General features: G+C 53.9%; 1 protein-coding gene across 2 annotated transcripts; it reads right to left on the bottom strand.

The window, feature by feature from the left end:
• Positions 1–501: 501 nt before the first annotated feature.
• CD40 (CD40 molecule) lies at positions 502–13,227 on the bottom strand. 2 transcript variants are annotated; one of them, XM_042465694.1, is made up of 9 exons: positions 12,915–13,227; positions 9,575–9,656; positions 7,970–8,098; positions 7,740–7,886; positions 4,234–4,327; positions 3,739–3,800; positions 3,213–3,335; positions 1,727–1,752; positions 502–1,418 (listed from the first exon to the last, which is right to left on the bottom strand). In XM_042465694.1, the coding sequence occupies exons 1-9, from the start codon at positions 13,014–13,016 to the stop codon at positions 1,284–1,286; spliced, it is 900 nt and encodes a 299-aa protein (XP_042321628.1). In that variant the 5' UTR covers positions 13,017–13,227; the 3' UTR covers positions 502–1,283. The 2 variants fall into 2 exon arrangements, with proteins under 2 accessions (XP_042321628.1, XP_042321629.1); XM_042465695.1 differs by lacking the exon at positions 7,970–8,098.
• Positions 13,228–13,915: the final 688 nt, after the last annotated feature.

The raw sequence follows: 13,915 nt of genomic DNA on the forward strand, positions 1-13,915 counted from the left end.
TTTGGATGGGCATCTTTCAGGAGTGCTTTCCCTCTGTATTCCTGCATGGAAGGGAGTTGGACTGGATTGCCTCTGGGCTCTTCCCCAACACTACTGGAAGATTCTTTTGTAGGGGGCTGGGGGCGGGGGGAGTGGCCCCCTTCATCGGAGGCTGGCTGGGCATCTTCCTTCCAGAGCACTTTAGCTGTGGGTTCCTGCGGGGCAGAATGGGGTTGGACTAGCGGGCCTTTCCAATTCTCTGACTCTAGGTCAGGTATGGGGATTGTGTAGCCTTCCTCTAGATATTACCAAAAGTCCCATCAGGCCTCCCTAGCCAGCCTAAACAGTGGTGAGGAATGCTGGGAGTTGCAGTCCACCAACACCTGGAGCAAGGCCAGGTGAGCCCCATCCCTGGTCCAGATGCACCAGGAGCCATTTTGCCTTTTCAGCCTTATACCCTGTGAGGAAGGGGAAGGCAGAGGAGACAAAACCCCATCGTCCCCAAACAGAACACACCTGATGGCTTTGCCAAAATAAAAAATATATCTATTTATTTAACACAGAGAAAGGCAGACAAGGGAGCAGACACAGCAAAGCGCTGGCAGTGAAACCCTGTAATTGGTTGCGTTTGATACAAGAGGCCAGTGGGTCACATTTGCAGGACTCCCCGAGACCCAGGGCAGAAGGGAAGGAAGGAAGGGGTCTTGCTGGGTCCCCAGGCCAAGGGGCCTCTCTTCCTTCCCCACATCTATTTGCAAAATGTGGGGCCACTCCAGCAAGCCCTGTCTCTCCACTTGGGGGGAAGGAGGAGGAGGTAGGTCTCTCCACTGGACCACTGGAGGCCCCTGCTGACCAGCTGCAACTGGGTGGAGGTCTCCCTCGCAAACCCCACCCAGCTCCATGCGGCCTCCCAGAAAAGATGTGTTGTGGGCCACCAGAGAGAAGGGGCCATGGATGAGCTAAATGGCGCCAGGCCCCCTGACCAGCCAGAAGGGGAAAAGGCTTCTCTGACCCCCTTCCCTTGAGCCACCCCCCTCTAATAGCATCAGTCCTTGCAACTAAAGGCCTTCTCCTCCTCTGCATCCACTTGTTCTGGCGCTTTGGGGACACTGACTGTCAGGCCCCGTTGCTTGCAGCTCCCTCTTTGATGTGGGTGATGGGAAGCAATGCTCCCTCGAGGCTTTGCATGAAAAAGGCCCCCAGGGGAGGGTCCAGGTCCAAAATTCCCAGCGGCGGCATTGTTCTTGGGCGATGGTGGTGCCGCTGCTGCCTCCTGGGTGGGCAAGGAAGACCCCTGGCTCCATTCAGGCCTTCTCCTGGATGGCCAAGTGGCTCTCCTTGCCATCCTCCTGGGCCACCGGCTGCCCGCCCACCAGCGTCTCTGGAATGGGCAAGGCCAGGCGTTCCTCCATGAGTTCATCCTCCTCTGGCTGCTGGACCTGAAGAGGGGTAACAGATGACTGGCATCAGTTGGGAGGCATGGTCCAGGGGCGAATTGGGGCCTCCACTGTGCCATTTCTGTGCCAACCGAACAATGTGACAGTGACACAATTGGGCCTGGAAGGTGGTGGGCTTTTTCCCCTGGCAGGGATGCTTCAATTTCTTGCCCTGGCAGAGAGGTTGACTTGAGGGGTCAAGCAGAGGCATCCCCCCCACAACTAGCAGTGCCCCCCCACCTATCGACCCATGGGGCCTGGGGCTCACTCACATCCTGAGAAGGGAAGGGAAGGGGGGCATGGGCACATACCTGGTTGGGTTGTGGCTTCTGGAGGCCTATGGAGGAAGAGAAAGAAGGGAAAGCATCAAGGTCAGGGGACCCAGGGGAGTGGGGCCCTTCCTCTTTGGGTGACCCACAATGAGAGGGGAACTTTCGTGGGTGAGGGATCTCCCAAGAAGGTGTTGGAAGCAAAGCCCCCTCTTGCCATTGTGACCCACTCTGGGTTCTGACCACTGGCCCCACCTGGGCTGAGCCTGTCCTCCTTCAGGGAAGTAGAAGGAAATGCCAAGCCCTGGGATTAGGGCCCTTCCCTTTTGAACTTTCACAAGTGAGGGCAAAACAGGACCCTTTTAGTTAATCCATTAACTATGCAAGTCATCCCCCCCCTCAAAAAATAGAGAGAGACTGCCCAAAGCCATCGCTGCAATGGAGTAAGGGTCCTGCACATGCTTCTTTTCCAGGATACAGGAGCAATACCAGCCACGAAGCAGAGGCTTTTCTCCCAGTGGAGTGGGGGCAGCAATCCCATAGAGAACGACCGTAGGACTGTCAGTCCAGCATTGCGTATTGGGGGGGGGGGGACGACCCATAGCTCAAGGTCTGGAAGGGCAGGCCCCCCTCTCCGCCCTAAAGGGAAGCCAAGGCAAGGAGTCTCCTGTCAACTGGGGAAACTGGGAAGGGGCCCAGATCCAAAGCCCCCCCCCCCCGCCCCATGAAAACCCTTGCCCTCCTTCCCCTCCACAGCCCCCCATTTACCCCCACCAGCCCTTTCCCTATAGCCCTCATGCTTCAACATGGACATATTCACCCCCCCCAACCCACCGTGGCCCCCCCTTTCCTCAGTGCCCCTCAATTTTCCTGAGCATCCTCATCTTTCCCAATGAACCTCGTCTCCTCATAACGCATCCAGAGGAACGCTCCCCTTAGAATATTAACATTTTATTACAGTAATACTGTGACACTATCCTTGATATGCATTTATTATTGTTATTACTATTACTCCTATGAGTCCCATCAATCATCATCCATCATTAGAAGCCTCCTGCGTCTGGCAGAGGCTGAGCAAAGGAAGCTGGGGGTCCTTCCGAGGAAGGGGAACCCTCTGCCCCCCTTAAGCCAGCCCCCCCCCATTTGAAGGCAGAAGCCCCTGCAGCCCCCCCCCATAGAAGCCCCCCACAACCAGACTGGGCTCTGAGCTTCACTGCTGCCAAACCTCTCCAACTTGCTTTTCTCCTGGGGAAGAAATGGGACAGGCTGGGACTGGGGCCCTTCATGACAGGCCACTTGGGGGCATTCTGCTGACCAGTGGCTCCCCTGAGGGGGGGGTGTCTGCCATGGACCCCAAGAGTCAGAACCCACTGAGCATGTTGCTCCCTGCTTCCGCCAACAAGGCCCCCCCTTTTTTTCCGGGGACTCCCCCCCCCCAGCCACTTGCCACTAGAGCCACCCCCACAAGGCCTGCCCCACAGGCAGAGATCTCTGGGGGGACCCTCTGACCCAGAGACCCGAGACTCACCCTTGTGTCGTCGTTGCCAATACCAGAGAATGAAGATGCCCCCCAGCAGAAGGATGGCTGCTAGGGGGAGCAGTGCCAGCAGGTGGGTCCTCTCAGCGTCTCTATGGGGAGGGAGACGGAAATCTGGGGGAGAGGAAGAGGAGTGAGTGGCAAGGGAAAGCCCTACACTTTGGGGTTATTCCTGGACCCCAACAGTAAGCTTCCTGTCCACCCGTCCCTCCCTTCAATTGCTCCTGCCCCCCACTTTGCTCTACTAGATACCCCTGGTCAAGTTTTCCCCTTTAACAGGAACAGTGGTGACCCCTCCCCCAAATCCCTGTGACCCATCTGGGCACCCCCCCCAGTGGCCGCAACACACAAAGCCGTGCTTATGGCGCACCCCTAAGGACAGAGGGAATGCCCCTCTCCAGCATGCAGCCTCCTCCCCTCCGTGTGTCCCTTAAATGGCTTGGGGGGGGGGTCAACCTGCCAAATTTCCACCCCTCTTTCTCAGGATCCTGCTGGCTGCCCCCGGAAGGTCACTCACCACAAACTACATCCGAAGATGGTGTCCCACTCTCTTTCTGGACAAGATTTTGGTCTTCACAGCTGCAGAGAAAGGTGAGATCTGTTTTAATGCAAGATGTGGAATCCCACCCCATCCTTTGCCAATTGGGAGAAAGGTGCCATATTGAAGAAAGAAAGCCAAAAGGCACCTAAGGAGTCTGTTTTGGCATGAAGGCGGTTGCCCCTTCATGTGGCATTCCGGATGGTCAGTTTGGTTCCAAATCATGCCCACTGCATTGCCCCCACTGTTGTTGGCAGGTCTTCCTGCAAAGGTGTCTGAGGTCAGCGGTGCCCGTTTGCACGCCAGTCGTGGTTCAGCCCAGCCGCCATCACCCACCCATGGAGAGGGTCTCCAAGACCCCCAGGGTGAGGAAGAGGAGGGAAAGTGCCCAGGGTTCAAGAATGGGGGAGAGCCCCCCTGCCAACCACGGTTTGGGTCTCCCTGCCAGGCTGATCTCTGCCACATTTTCCGTACCTGCTCCATGGTTGGCACCGGGCAGTGGTTGATGAGGCGTTCGAGAAGGAGCCGTCCGGACAGTCCTTGCAGATGGTGTCGCGCTCGTGGGTGGCTGGATCGTGGAAGAGAAGGATGACCACGTTAAGCTGTTGTTGCACCCTTGGGCACAAGCCAGGACCCTAGAACAAGCGTTAGCCACCACCATAAGCAACACCTTGGGTCCAGGCTATCTGGAGGAAGGCATCTCCCATGGAAGCCTGCTCAAGTTTTAAGGTCCTTGGGAGAGGAAGGCTTTCTTTTTGGAGGCTGTCTTTAAGCCATCTGTCAGTGGGGATGCTTTGATGGAGATTTCCTGCATGGCAGAAGAAGAAGTGGGTTGGACTGGATCAGGGCCCTTCTTGGGGTCTCTTCCAACTCTAGGAGCCTATGATGTCACACTTTCTCACCCTCAGAGGATGGCAATAGCACATGCCCCCTAAAAAAACCTGCCAACTCCCACCCATGATAGGTTCATAGAATCCTAGAGCTGGAAGACACCCCAAGAAGGGCCATCCAGTCCAACCCCCTTCTGCCATGCAGGAACTCTCAATCAAAACATCCCCATTGACAGATGATGGCCATCCAGCCTCTGTTTAAAGACCTCCAAAGAAGGAGACGCCACCAAAATCTCCATTGAGGGAATTGTGTGTTCCATTGTCGAAGAGCTCTTACTCTCAGGAGATTCCTCCTAATATTGAGCTGGAATCTCTTTTCCAGGAGCTTGCATCCATTGCTCCACTGGGTCCCAGTCTCTGGAGCATCAGAAAACAAGCTTGCTCCCTCCTCAATATGACCTCCCTTCAAATACTGAAACAGGGCTATCATCATATCACCTCTTAACCTTTTCTTCTCTCACTGGGCTTTATGGCTTCCATACCTTCTACCATTTTGGTTGCCTTTCTCTGACCCGCTCCAGCTTGGATTGTGGCGCTCAGAACTGGACACAGGATTATTGCAGGTGAGAAATCATAATGTTGAGGTGTAGTTTCCTCTAGTTTGCATCCATGTGTCCTGTTCTCTGGAGCAGCAGAGAACAAGCTTGCTCCATCTTCAATGTGATATCCCTTCAAATACTTAAACAGGGCTATTCACTGCTTTGACTTGAAGACACACAACAACAACAACAATTGGATGACATGGTAGCAAATACCTCTTGTAACCCAACAAACAAAGCATGTGATTCAGGTGACTTCCTTTTAGCAAAGGAGAAAATAGGTGGCCATCATCTCCGCATCTTCCTAGGAGACTGAAGAGTTCTCCTTTTGCCTGCACTAGCCTTTATCCCGTAGTCTGAGGATGTAGGCTTCCCAGGCAAATGGAGATCCAAGCCATTATAAAGCTTTCATTAACTGCAAACTACTTTGTTGTTTTTGATGCATGTTCCAGTTCTCTGAGAAGCTTTGCAGAAGGAAGACGTGGTTCTGTTGTTCCTCTGCAGATTTAAAGCTAAACTCTAGCGGGCTTAGCGTTGGCATTTTTGATATTTAAATATTTTGTCTCCGAAACAAAGGCGGAAGCCTTAAGAAACTCCAATTGGCCCCAGATGCATGCGCTGCACTTTGATTCCCATTGCTTTCTTCGAAGTGCTTTTGAACTTTCTGAAGGTATAGCTGTGTTTAACAGAACTGCTTCTCTTAATTCTTTTACAACAATTATGTCTGCTCTTTTAGCTGCATTTGGTCCTCATTTGTATTGTGAGCTGCCCTGGATGTCGGGAGAAAGACAAGATCAATTCATTCCTGAGGATGCCAGGTCCTTTGCCCCGTGGCAACAATGCCTCTGTCAGTGGCATGGAGGTAAGAAGGGGACCCCAAAGAGGGAAGGGGTCGGCCGGCAGCCCCTCCTCACCCCCAGGACCCCCAAACCCAGCAAGGGAAGAGGCTTCTGCCCCAGAGCCAGGCCATCGCAATCGCAGCCATCCTTGGACAGAGGGTCACTTGGCCGCAGGGGTCCAGGCACTGCTCGCTTCTGGGCTGGACTACTGCAAGGGGCTCTAGGTGGGGCTGCCCTTGAGGATGGCTCTGAAATGGTAGCTGAAGTAGAAAGGCTTCAGATGGGCTTACGCAGAGTAAGACCATCAACTGGCCATCCGTACTGAAAAAACCTAAATGGGCTGCCTATCTGCCACTGGGCTAGGTTTAAGGTTTTACTCTGATGCTTCTTCTTGTTGTTGTTGTTGTTGTTGTGTGCCTCCAAGTTGTTTTTGACTTATGGCAACCCTATATGGGGCTTTCTGGGCAAGATTTGTCTGGAGCAGGCTTGCTTTTACCATCCCCTGAGGAGGCTGAGAGAGTGTGGCTTGCCAAAGGTCACCCAGTGGGTTTCATGGCTGAGCCAGGATTCAGACCCTGGTCTCCCAGAGTCCTGGTCCAGTGCTCAAACCACTAGGCCATGCCGGCTCCCTTCCTGACCCACCATTTGTAGCCTTGGAATAATGCCACTTGCTCCCTATTGTCCGGCTGGAGCATTTGTGAATACTGTGGCCCTTAATATCCACTGGACTTTGGCTCCAGGATCTGCTGTGGGTACCAAAATCCATGGATGCCCAAATCTCAGTGGCATTCAATGGCAGAGTAAAAGGGTGTCTCTTATATCAAATGGCAAAATCAAGGTTTGCTTTTTTGGAATTCATATACAGTCAGCCCTCCATATCCACATTTGATTTATCCACAGATTCAAGCATCACGGCTTGAAAATGTTTTTAAAATATGCAAATTCCCCAAAACAAACCTCCATCTTGGCAAGTTATATAAGGGACACCATTTCACTATGCCATTGTATTTAATGGGACTTGTGCATCCATGGCTGTTGGTATCCATGGGGGGGGGGTTCTTGGAGCCAAATCCCAGCAAATAGCAAAGGCCCACTGTATTTTAAAAATACTTCCAAGCTGTGGATGGTTGAATCTGTGGCAACGGAGGGAGGGAGGGCTGTAATTTGCATCTTCCTGGTGCATCATGCCACTTTGAATGTTTTGCATATAAACAGGGTATCAAATACACAAACCTCAAGATTGCCTCTGAGCACATGCTAAGTACACATTTGGGGTTTAGCCCTCAGCATTCGCAGCTTTGACTTTTGTGGTTTTCATTATTTGCGATATGTTCTCTCTAGGGATCTCTAGGTCCTCCAGGGCAACTCAGCCAGAGGTTGACCATAGAGTTGTGCTGGAGGACTTAGAAGTTCCTAGAGAGAACACTTGTCAAGGCATTTGTGGTCCTCTATCATGGCTCTATAGTCAATGTCTGGCAGATGTTGAACACAGAGTTGCGCTGGAGGACCTGGAGATTCCTAGAGAGGTGTTCTCTTAGATAAAAAGAACAGTGGCTTTTTATTTGGGGGTTTCCCATGTTCCCGGGGGTCCTTTGCCCCCAACCCCAGCCAATGCAGAGTGACCACTGTACTGCCAGGCCTCTGGGTTGGAAGAGGCAACATCCAGCCAAAACCTCATCTAAGCAAGAACTCCCACCTCCATGACCCCCCACCTTCGTGCTTGACCCCTTGGCCAGGGCCACATGGTGTGTTCTTCTTGCAGGTGTGGCACTCGTGGCTGGAGCAGTGGGTGCCGTTGCGGCATCGGCATTTGACATCCCGTGTGGCTGACCCGGGCGCATGGACCACCAAACCGGCGTCTGAGAGAGGGAGAGAGGAATGAGCAGCTGGGAAGTGGGGGGCTCTGGGTGCCATGGGAGGAGAACGTGGCAGGGCCCCTTACTCTCGCTGCACTCCCCGTGTGGGGTGCAGTACTTCTCCTTGGTCCAGCTGGCCTGGAAGTGCTGACCCTCGCAGGGCTCACAGACGGTGTCCCCCGAAGTCCCTGAACACTCTGTGCGCACCTTCTGGCCTGCAAGACAACGTCGGGACGTGCCACGAGATCCGGGAAGGGGAAATTGGGGGCTGGGGTGAGGTGTGTGTTATGGGGTGGCGGGTTCGAGAATGACATGAGTGCAGCCAAGCAACATCTGGGGGGCTGGAAGGGAAGAGCAGCGGGGCTGCCCTCTGGCTGCATAGCAATCCTCATCCAGCTTCAGTGCAAGACCCTCCGCAGAAGAAGAGTCACCCACGTTTTGAGCATCGTGGGAATTCTGTCAGCAACAGCAGTCACTTTGAAAGGGAGTTTGTTACACAATGCATTCTGCTTGGCGGCAGAAGGGGGTTGGAACAGAGGGCCCTTGGGGCTGCTTTCAAATCTAGGATTCTCTGTATTCCTGCATTGCAAAAGGGATTAACATGGATGGTTCTTGGGGTTGCTTTTAACTCTAGGATTCTCTGTATTCCTGCATGGCAGAAGAGGATGAGAATGGATCCCAACTCTAGGATCCTCTGTATTCTTGCACAACAGAAAGGATTGGAATGGGTGGCCCTTGGGGGTCCCTTCCAACTCTCTGATGCTGTGATTCTTTGTTGTTGTTGTGCGCCTACAAGTCATTGCAGAATTGTGGGGACCCTAAGGCAAACCAAACTGAATCTATCACAGGGTTTCTAGGCAAGATTTGTCCAGAGGTGTCTTGCCACTGCCTTTCCCTGAGGCTGAGAGAGTGTGCCTTCCCCAAGGCCATCCAGTGGGTTTTGTGGCCAAGTCAGGATTTGAACCCCACTCTCCAGACTTGTTGGCCAACACCTAAACCACTACAATGCCGCGCTTACAGGCAGGAAGTATTTCTCCTACTGCTTTGTCAGTATTTCTCCTTCTAGCAGTGTTGGGGCTCAGATCCTCGTACCCCTTGGAGCAGCGGCAAATGACCAACAGACCAAAGAGCAGAGGGACCGTCGGCCCTTTGGATGCTGGCTTTCGGGGCTTTGACCCCTTTCCCAAAAAAACACTTCAGTGGAGCAAAGATGGGGAAGACCCCTGCCCCTCTTTCCAGCCAGTTCCTTGGACTGAGCAAAGGGGATTATGAGGCAACTCAGGGTCTGAGAAGACCTTTTCCCAGGTCTCTCCAAATAGACACGGGACAACGTACAGTTTGGACTGCAACCCAGGATGGATCCAAAGTACCACTGAAATGACACCCCTGGACCTTGACCTCCCTATACCAAGTTGAGCACAGAATCATAGAATGATAAGAGTTGGAAGAGACCCCAAGGGCTGTACAGTCCAACCCCCTTCTGCCATGCAGGAACTCTCTATCAAAGCATCTCCGACAGATGATCACACAGCCTCTGATGCCTTGCCCACTGGTCCCTTGTAATTCGGGTGGGGGCTGCTCAACAGGTTGGGGGGCATAGGTGAGTCCTCCAAGCCTCGGGGGGGGGGGAGGAGTCCAAAGAGGGGTCCCAGAGAGATCAGGGAGGAGGGCCACCCGCCCAAAGCTCTTACCTGGGGGGCATTTCCTGCAGCACCACTGGCTCTGCTTGTAGTGGGTGGCATTGCAGTCCCTCCCCTGATCCAGTGCCAGGCTCTGCCCAGAGGAAAGAGAAAGAGAGAGAATCATAGAATCAAAGAGTTGTAAGAGACCCCAAGGGTCCTCCAGTCCAAACCCATCTTCTGCCATGCAGGAACTCCCAACCAATGCATCCCCATTGACAGATGGCTATCCAGCCTTTGTTTAAAGACCTCCAAAGAAGGATACTCCACCAAAATCTCCAGGGGAATATATTCCACTGTTAAACAGCTCTTACTCTCAGGAAGTTTCTCCTAGTGTTGAGCTGGAATCTCTTTTCCTGGAGCTTCCATCCATTGTTCCATTTCTTAGTCTCTGGAGCATCAGAAAACAAGCTTGCTCCCTCCTCAATATGACATCTCTTCAAGTATTTAAACAGGGCTCTATCATATCACCTCTTGACCTTCCCTTCTCCAGACTAAACATCCCCAGCAATTCCCTAAGTCTCTCCTGGGAGGGATTCATGGTTTCCAGAGCCATCACCATTTTAGTCGCTCTCCTTTGGACACATGGCTCCAGTTTCTCAATGTCACACTGTTGACTCATGTTCAACTTGTGGCCTACTTGGACTCCTAGATCCCTTTCACATGTGTAAGTCTCTCATTCAGCCAGGTGTCCCCCATAATCCTATATCTGTGCATTTCATTTTTCATTCCTAAGTGCAGTACCTTACATTTCTCCGTGTTGAATTTCATTTTGTTAGCTTTGGCCCAGCTTTCTAGTCTATTCAGGTCATTTTGAATCTTGATCCTGTCCTTTGGAGTATTAGCTATTCCCCCTAATTTGGTGCCATCTGCAAATTTGATAAGTATGCCCCCAATTCTGTCATCCAAGTCATTGATGAAGACGTTGAACAGCACTGGCCCAAGACAGAGCCCCACTGGACACCCCACTGGTCACTTCTCTCCAGGAGGAAGAAGAGGAGCCATGGCTGAGCACCCTTTGGCTTTGGCCAGTCAACCAGTTACTAATCCACATAGCAGACACATTGCCTAGCCCACATTTCGCTAGAAACCACTAGGCTGCCGCCGCGGCCGCCGCCAACGCAGGAACCTCTGCTCCGGGGAATGCCTGCACCAGTGGCTTCCTCTCCGGCGGTTATTTTGGGCGAGGTGATGAACGCCTGCTATCTGCCACCATCTTCCCCATCATTGCTGCCGCTCCCTGTCCCTGTCTGGCCATAAAGAAGATAAAAAGCCAGCCTGCCTCTTTCCTCTTTGGCCAGCGGCTAATAGGGCAGATTGGTGGCTGCGCTGAAAGGGGTCAGGCCCTCGGTCCTCTCCTGGGGCTCCGGCCGCTCTTTGCCAAAAGGCAATTCCTGGAACACAGTTCTTGAGCAATTCCAGGACACAACCCTCCCATAACTAAGGGCCTATCTTGCGCCAGCAAAAGCAAAGCCAGCGCCTCCATCCATAGCCATGGATTCTCTCCTTTCCCATCCCTCTGTGTCCTGGCCCGGCCCCCCTTTCCCCCCACTGTCCAGTCTGAGTAACCCCAAGGGCCCCTTGGGCTGCTGACTGGTGGTCTGTCGCCCGCAGCCCACTGACCTTTCCAAGCCCCTCACCCAAACCAAGGCCAAGGAAGACCAAACCCAAGCATCCACAGAAGGCAGCCGGGAGGTGAGCAGACGTCCTCATCACCACAAAGGAGGACAAGGCTGCGCAAAATGGAAGACATTCAGGCAAAATGTAGGACATTACCAAAGAAAAGGCAGAAACACTAATAGAAATGGAAACTCATGCTCCTTGGTCATGCTCAAAATGGAGGATATTTTGACACTTCTCCTGGATTGAAATGCAGGACAGGTCCTGGAAAAGGAAGCCATCCAAGGACCAACCAAGGTTGACCCTGCTTAGCTTCCAAGATCATCAATTCTTAGGCTTTTCAATTTCCCAGGGCTTTTCTTAGTCAAGGAACCCTCCGAGGTGCTTTTGTCAATTTCATCCTCTGACATGGAGCCTCCAGCACTTGGCATTCACCGATGGTCTCCCATCCAACCCATAACCAGGGCTGACCCTGCTTAGTTTCCTAGAGAAGAGGAGATCTGGGGCCTTAAGGCTATTTAGGACCCCTCCACTGTCCCCAATAATTGAACAGAGGCTGGGGGAAGGGGCCACACCCTTTTAGCTCCTTCCTTGGCAGGAGGGCAATGGGGGGGCATCCCCTGGGGGTCTCCCTTGGGGCACCCCAAGAAAGGTGGGCCAGTGGAGGCCCAAGTGGGGCTGGCTTCAGTGCATGCCCTACAGCCATCTGTGGGATTTTCCCCCACTCAGCTTTAAAGGGGGCAGGAGAGGCTTGTGGGGCTAGGGCTGTCATTGGGAAACCAGGATCCAAGCATCCCTTCCCTGTGGGGGTGGAGGGTGTGTTTTGGGGGGAGTGGGGTGACCAAGCCCAGTTTTGTGGAAGAGGGTTATGGGGCAGGACCCTGGTGGGAAACTGGGTGAGACCCACATGGGAGCCCTATGGCCGAATCAGAAAGGGAAAGAGGCTCCCTCAGCCTCCAGGGATTTGGGGGAATCCCCAAACTGGGAGCGCCCAGGGGAAAGCCCAGGGCCCCCATCTGCCACGGGGCAGCCACAGAAGCCAGGGACCCAGTGGGGACAGACAGGGGGGTCACACTGGGGCCTTGTGTCTGCAGTTGGTGGTTTCTCAAGGAGCCCCCCAAAATCAAGACAGGGACCCTCGCCTAAAACCCCCCATAATGCCCTAAAGCCCCCTTGGCACCCCCACGAAACCCCCTGCGCCCCCTAAGTGCCACAGAGGTTGGGGTTCTGTGCCCACATTCCTAGGGTCAGGGTGACCAGACCTCCCCAACTCTAAAGGAGGACGAGGCCCCCGAAAACGTAGGACAAAATGGAAGACATCCCAAGAAGAAGGAAAAAAGCCCCTGGCCTCCGTCCTACTCAGAATGGAGGACATTGGCGGGAGGTGCGAAGGGGGTCCGGGAAAAGGAGGACAGAGGGTTCACTGGGCTACGAAGGAAAGGAAAAGCCCAGGGGAAGCTTGGGCCTTGGAGGGGGGCTTTGGGATGGGGGGGTTAAGGGGAGGAATAAAGCCTCCAGTCCGCCTCAGCGAAAGGCAAAGGGACCACCCACGTCGCGTGCCTGAGACCCCCCCCAAGTGGCCGAGTGGCCTTTCCATTTGAGGACCCTCCCCAAGGGACAGAGGACCCCGGGGGCTTCGCGCCTTCCTCCCCACCCAGCGCCCCTTATTATGGGGGGGGGGGGTCTAGGAGATCCTCTGTTCCCTCCCCAGAGAAGCGAAAGTGAAACTCACCTCCAGCCCCAGCCCTCCTCCTCCTCCTCCTCGGGCCCCCCGCAGCCCCAGCAGCATCAGCAGCATCAGGGCCGGCCAGAAGAGCCCCCTTCTCCGCCCCATATCCCAGCTGCCAAGTAGCCCCGGCCTCCGCCTGCTCCCCTCCTTATAAGAGGCCAAAGGGAATCCCCTCCAAGAAGGACGGCCCCTCTCTCCCTCCGCCCCCAGCAATTGGGAGGGGCAGGAAGAATGGACAGAGCGCCCCCCAAGGCCTGGCCCCTCCCCAGCTGGGCTCCCAAACTTTGCTCCCTCTCCAGACGTTTTGGACTTCCGCTCCCAGAGTCCCTGGCTGCTGGCCAAACTGGCTGAGGCTTCTGGGAGATGAAGTCCAAAAACACATGGAAAGGTTAAAAAAAAAAGGGGGGGGTCACTGGATCCGCTTTTGGGTTTTGCTCCGAGTTCTTTCCCTGCAAATTCCCATCCTAGAAAAAGTCCTAAACTCAGAGGAAGGGGGTTTGCTTTGCATCCCCTTTTCTAGTAACCCTTTTGCAGCCATATAGATCCATAGCACCCCCCTTTTGCCCCCATATGGCATTAGTTAATTAATTGGATTATTATTATTATTATTATTATTATTAACACGCAGTTCATTAAACAGGCTGAGGTTCGGGGAGACGCATTCATCATCCTCATCCTCATGTATGTATTGACATGCCGCCTTTCCCTTTGGAGGATCTGGGCGGCTGACAAGAGTCCGACATAAGGTTTAGAGACCGAGCCCAGTCCCATAGCCCTTCCTCCTTCTGCTCAAAGACCCATAAACCTCACTCTCTGCCCCCCCCCCAATTGCCATTGCACCCGGATGCATGGAGACTGAGCTGACCTGGGGGGGAGGGGGGCAGTTCAGGGTGGCGTTTGGGGGGTGACTCTGGGGAGGCCTCTGAAGATGCACTTTGGCGGATCTCCTCCGGCAGATCGGTCCTTCCACATTTCCGGAGCGGCGGCTGAAAGGGTCTTCTGGG

The sequence above is a fragment of the Sceloporus undulatus genome, chromosome 4 (assembly GCF_019175285.1).
Source record: "Sceloporus undulatus isolate JIND9_A2432 ecotype Alabama chromosome 4, SceUnd_v1.1, whole genome shotgun sequence".
Lineage (NCBI taxonomy): Eukaryota > Metazoa > Chordata > Lepidosauria > Squamata > Phrynosomatidae > Sceloporus > Sceloporus undulatus.